The 6098-nt window shown below is 41.4% G+C and overlaps 1 protein-coding gene across 1 annotated transcript; it reads left to right on the top strand.

The window, feature by feature from the left end:
* Positions 1-2152: 2152 nt before the first annotated feature.
* Positions 2153-5702, top strand: LOC106601603 (cytochrome c oxidase subunit NDUFA4). The gene is made up of 4 exons (XM_014193936.2): positions 2153-2458; positions 4650-4735; positions 4951-5011; positions 5433-5702. The coding sequence occupies exons 1-4, from the start codon at positions 2417-2419 to the stop codon at positions 5487-5489; spliced, it is 246 nt and encodes an 81-aa protein (XP_014049411.1). The 5' UTR covers positions 2153-2416; the 3' UTR covers positions 5490-5702.
* Positions 5703-6098: the final 396 nt, after the last annotated feature.

A 6098-nucleotide genomic window follows, 5' to 3' on the forward strand; every position in this document is an offset into this window, starting at 1 on the left:
TGGCCAATCTGACAGCTAAATGTTGTTGCTTTTAAAAAAATAAAAGTAGGATATGCCTTGAACTACATAGTAAAAGGGAAACCATAATATGGTATCAGCCTAGCTATATGTTTAATAAATTGCTATTATTGAAAGTTTTGGCCAAACTGGATGAAAATCTGCCAACGTACAATTATTTTCCAGAGAATTAAAACCAGATGAAATTAAACAGAAGGAGACATGATTTGGCTTGAATCTGTGTTTTGATATGACAATTAAACATGTTTTCCATGGTTCTAGGATTGTAACACCAGGCTGACAATGACCTAGTTCTTTCTCAAAATTATAAATGTATCATGTAAGCATGTCATGGGAGTGCATTTGTTTTACTTAATACTGAAAGACTTTTGGAAGGTTTGTTCGTTGTAGTCTATCAGATTAGGTCTACTTCACTGGTTGGAACTTTCCCACACAGCATCATAGACAGGCTGTGCAGAAACTCTTATGAGATGTTTATGACCAATTTTCAGTGAAAATACAATTCAGAGGAAACTAACGTTGGTAGATGTTGGCGAGGCAATCTGATTAACAGGGTGAGCTGCAGGATGCTGGCAGAGCACACAGAAAACTAAATTGTCCAGCCCACTGTTTGGGCAAGCTATCCCGAGGTCCTGCTGATAGAGACAATGAATTACAACACATGTAGTGTGAGGATGCTGTTCTCTGATGTAGCATCACCCTTATAATATACAAGAATGCTGTCAAATAGCAGTAGCTGAACACTACTATACTGTTTTACAGCCTCCTTCGTTCAACATCGGAGGACCTGATGGTGCAGTGGTTTGGACGCAGGTTTGAGTCCCGGTCGGCTACCCAACAAAATTGCTGTGTTGTTATCAGAAGTGGGATGATGTCGTTGTGCGCTTCCTAGGGGTAGTGTTGCATCCCACCTAGTCTAGAGCTTCCGACAGCTAGGCATAGTGGCTCAGGTATTGGATGAACAGATGAAGGGTTAGTTTGAGTCAAGCTTGGTCTACCCCTGAAGACACTGGAGTATCATTACTGAAAGTACTGTAGGTGTGTGAGACAGAGTCAAGTGAAAGTAATCTGACATCCCTCTACAAATATTCTCCCATGAATGCTTCTGTTGTATGACTGGTGGGATTCGTCTTCAAACCTACTGAGGCCCTGTTCAAATACTTTGAAAAAGCATCCTTCCTTATTCCCTTCCTTGAAGTAAGCTAATCAGTGATGGAATATAATCAGATATAATTGGACTGGGAGGTAGGTTCCTAGGTGTGAGAAGTGTGCAGAAGGGCATGAGACAAAGGAATGTGTAGTATTGGGGAAAGAATCGTTATGTGTTAATTGTAGGGGTGCCCATGGATCAGAAGTGTCCGTTGCGAGAGAGGCAGGTTGAGGTTACCAGGGTTAGAGTAGAGCAGAGGGTGTTGTATGCTGAGGCAGTGAAGAAAGTAGAGGAAGATGGTTCAAGGGGGAGGGATCCTGAGAGGATCCGTGTGAGTAGATCTGTGCCAGCACAGAAGGATAGGCCTATGAATGACATATGCTTCAGTAAGATTGGCTTCTTAACGTTTATAGCAATGGTTATCAACCACGGGGATGGAACATAAGTCCCAGAAAATAGAGGTTCTGGTGGCAGCTGCAGAGAAATATTTGGTTGTACGAGATTTTACTTCAGAAGAGTTACAGGGTGTGTTGAGTGGTGGTGTCCAGATAGGGTTTTAAATATTGGAATTGGGTGGTGGGTTGATCATGGTTAGATGACAGTTTTTTCTTCTTCTTATTGTATTTAATTTTGTTCCGAAAAGTATAAGGGATTTAGACCCGAGTGTAGTTAGTGGCAGTTTTGCAACATAAATATGATGGATGCCAACCGCCACACCGAAGAAGAACGAGTTGAGGACTCAAGGGCGTGAGGAATCTCCACAGAAAGAACAATGAGACAGATATTTTACCGGATGTATAAATATGAAGCATCCGGTTGGCGTTTCCACTCACTACCAAATATGGTGACGTGAGGAAGCTTGTGGCCGGCAGTGGGAGAAGATTGAACGAGATGGACTTTGGCCGAGATTCTGCACATTTTCTCATCGCTGAAACAGTTTATCGACATACAGGTTTCTGTTTCCAAAACTAGAATCTGTAGACTTTACCCTTTGCCAAAGTAAAAAAAAAATGTATTGTTTAGGAGCGCAAGGACGAATGGATCTCACTGGCTCGTGCTTTACTCCCACCTCCTTGCTTGTTCGACCCACTATGATTCGTTCATCTGCTCTGTGGTATATCTTGGGTTAGTTATAAAAAATCATTGATATCTCTGAAACGCATCTGAAAATACGCTCAGTTCCTGCCCTGGCAAGGCCTACATTAATCCGGTTATTGCTGTACAAATTGGGAGAAGTAAACCCTCACAATGCTGAGCACAGTTAGCCGGCAGCTTAAAAGCCACCCAGCAGTAAGTACATGTGAAATCGGGAAGTTTGCTAAATCGTATAGATTATTTGGGGGGGATTTGCGTCGTGCTAACGTTAACTTCGAAGCTAACCACATTGCAATTTTTAATACGTTACTCGTTTCCCCCAAGTGTCGACTTTTTGTCATGTGTTTCGTGTTTGGAAAAAGACGACAAGATTGAATATAACGATATGGTGTTTACTGCATTGATCGTTGATTGACAAGTGATGGCATTTACCACAGACCTAAACGGCCCTGTTTGCTAACTAGTTAGCTACTGTAGCTATTTGGCGCAAGTGTGGGTTATGTTCTTGAAAGGGCAAGGTCTAAAAAATAATTGAATGTATAGTTAATATTATTTACACGTTTTAAGTGACTGTCCAAGGGAGGGAGCAGGCGTGTTTAGCTAGATGGTTAGTTGCTGGAATTGCGACCTGGCAAAAAAGACCTCAACTCAGTCAAGGACGAGGCGGTTAACCGAGGACATAACGTTACTATGCCAGTGTCACAGAACGACCTAGTGTAGTGGCTTTTTCTTGAAAAAGGTTAACTAGCTATGAAAGTACTTTTCTTTCTTTTTTTAAATCAAGGTTTATTTGGTGGAAATCGGGTAACTGTGGTCTCGGGACTTTGGCGAAAGTATTTTTTGGGGGGGAGGAAAGCAATCCAGTTGACTAAATATTTTTTTATAGACGACCCTCCTCGGTCCTGCCATTATGCTCCTGAAGTTGCCGGTAATAGGCTACACCAGCGGCCGGTTGTCTTTTTCATGTGGAGTGCCAATTTACAATTTATCTAACCAGTTATGGTTTTCATCCACATTTTCGTGGAACAGCTTAATTTCCATTACAATAACGTTTTTTTTTTGTATTGCCAACTAGGTAAAAATAATCAACATAAAGCCAACGAATAACATTGCAAGTAAATCATATCCTGATGAAAATAAATATCCTATAAATCACATTGGCTATGCATGGAGGTTTGTTCATTTCATGTTCTTCAATAGTTAATCTCTCTACTCCATCTGCAATGAACTTGAAACATTGTATTAACTGGGTCTGGCCCACAGTTTGCACTGGCAACTGTATCAACTCTTATTGGTCCTCAGAGTTTAATGAGCCACTGGACCAGAGCATTACTTTTATATTTTCATGCTGAGGCTCGGTGGTTATCGAAAGTGAGCAAGCTGGAAAGATTTTTCGAATACAGTGAGGAACTATTTAAATTCTCATTGGATGTAAAGTAAAGACTGACTTGCTGTTTGAGGAAGAAGGAAGCTCATTAGTGGTGGTGAGTTAAGACCATCAGAAATACTATCGGACATCCCCAAATGGGCACATTCATACATTTGTGTGTAGGCCAGGTAGCCTAGATTTACTTCTGTGTAATCGGGTGTGCCTCCTTACTCAACATTGACAGGAGCGCTCCAAACAAAATACAATTAATAAGTTGACTAAACTTGTAAATGGAGTGAAATAAGTGTCGCATAAATTGTGAGCTCTGCAAACGTGTCCGCTCCGACAATGAGAATGGTAAACGACTAATAATTTATTGAATTAACATAAATTACTGTAAACAAACGTAGCTTAGAATTGGTGGGAATGAACCTTAAATGTACCACTGGTCATGTATGTAATGGTGACTTGATGGACACCATTACAAACCAATTCACACAATGAATTTATGAAACAATGAATGCATACGAATTGGCGGGAGAGAGCAGATTCTGGAGCGACGCAAACGTTGTACATCTAAGCCACACTTACCTTCTTCACGCAACATTTTTAAAATTATACCTAAGACACATTTTCTTCACACATACTGTAGGCCTAAGGAATACTCTCACAATCAGCTTCAGGTCCAAAGCAGTAGTCATTTATGGAAAACCAATGGAATTTCACTTGTTTTCAAAATGTTCTCAAATACCCTCATGGCACCCGTGCCTTGCGTTGAGAATGCTTATCTTAGTATGATGGACTGCCATCCCCAGCGGCCTCCGCAATGGATTAGTCCACAGAGACGGGCACGAATCAGACAGGAGTCTACTGTGCCATGAAAAACAAAAAATCTATCGACCAAACAATTGCTCAGTTGACTGAATGGGGTCAACCCTATGATAGCCATATTTCCCTTGATTGCCACCTTACCCTGTCCTCCATTGTTTCCCCCTAACTCTTTTCTATTTCCTCCAGCTGGTCCCCCTCTTCATCTTCATCGGTGGTGGGACGGTTATGTCTGGGGCGTATCTCTTGCGCCTGGCAATGGGACCCCATGTCAGGTAAGGGCCCTTGTAAAACACGTCACTAATAAGGCTCCAGTCCAAATGGAAGCCGTCTGAAATGAGAACCGCATAGGAACTGGATTGACCTTGAGTGTTTTGATGTAACTTTAGCTATAGTTAGTCATAAGTCAGACACCGGTGTCAATTTCAATGTGCAGGACGGGTATATTGCTATTAGTTCAACTTAATTTCAATATGTATGTTGTCTGTAGTTGGAATCGTAATGGCAACCCCGAGCCATGGAACAAGACGGAACCCACACATCAGCACAAGGTAGGTCAATCACTTGCCGGATGATCCGTTATGTCTGGATAAATATATCACAATGGTCAGTGCATTAAACTTGGTCCCTGCTGCACATGGTAGTGAGCAGAGGTTCCCTCACTGCGCTGTACAACATGTTAATGTAGTGGCTTGAGCCAAAAATGTCATTGGGCTGTTGTCTGATTCCACTCATCCCGTAGTTTAATTCATTATACACTATAATCCTGTTAGTTTAGTAAGTCATCTGATCAGCCAATCTAATTGTCAGTCACAACAACAAAGCAAGTTTGACACTGACTGAATAACAAACTTGGGAATGATTCAGAAAGTAAAGGCAGGTTTTTGCTTAGAATATCTACTGTTATTCATCAATATTTGATCTCTGATGGTCTTGTCCTTAATCTTTATTGTTCCTTCATTTCATTCATAGTTTTACTCGGTGAACATGGACTACAGCAAGCTGAAGAAAGAGGGTCCTGACTTCTAAACTCTTCTGCTGGACCAAAGGCTTGAGGAAAGAAATGACTTATTCTAACACTGACGTCCCTTACACCTGTAACTTGAAACCAGTGGATGCAAAGAGGCTAAACCGCACAAGTTCCGTCCCCTTTGACCTTTTAACCATCTCTTTTTTTCCCTCATACCTCATGGTTGTGCCGCAATAAAGTTAAGGAGTCTTTTCTCCTGTGTACAGAGAAAATGATGTCTGTAATTCTTTGTAGTCGGTGTTAAGGGCTTCAGGACTGATTTTTAATTCTAAAACATGATATTCTGGTACCACGTTCTGGTTTGAAATAATGAATTTAGTAATTTGTTTCCCCACACTGACTTGATTGTCAATATTTTGCTCTTGGTTTTTGCCTCATGCCACCTTTTGTCTTCCTTGCCCTCCTTTTCCACCTGGCGGCTTTGTCTGCATACATGTATATCATAATACGCTTGACTATGGTCCAGTGTGTAATTTACAGTATGACATGCTTGGTACTGCATATGCTCACCCACAAGTTATCAGATGAGCCGTTGACATGCTAGTGCTGTGTGCCTTTGATAGATCTTCACATGGTCTGACCATCTGTTCAAGGCTGCACTGCACCAT

Source organism: Salmo salar, chromosome ssa03 (assembly GCF_905237065.1).
Source record: "Salmo salar chromosome ssa03, Ssal_v3.1, whole genome shotgun sequence".
NCBI classification, from domain to species: Eukaryota; Metazoa; Chordata; class Actinopteri; order Salmoniformes; family Salmonidae; genus Salmo; species Salmo salar.

Bases quoted from the DNA above. Each gene is read 5' to 3' on its own strand.
- LOC106601603 (XM_014193936.2), top strand. From the start codon at position 2,417: ATGCTGAGCACAGTTAGCCGGCAGCTTAAAAGCCACCCAGCA. The intron at 4,736-4,950 runs GTAAGGGCCCTT...TGTTGTCTGTAG, and splicing joins GCAATGGGACCCCATGTCAG to TTGGAATCGTAATGGCAACC. The intron at 5,012-5,432 runs GTAGGTCAATCA...TTTCATTCATAG, and splicing joins AACCCACACATCAGCACAAG to TTTTACTCGGTGAACATGGA.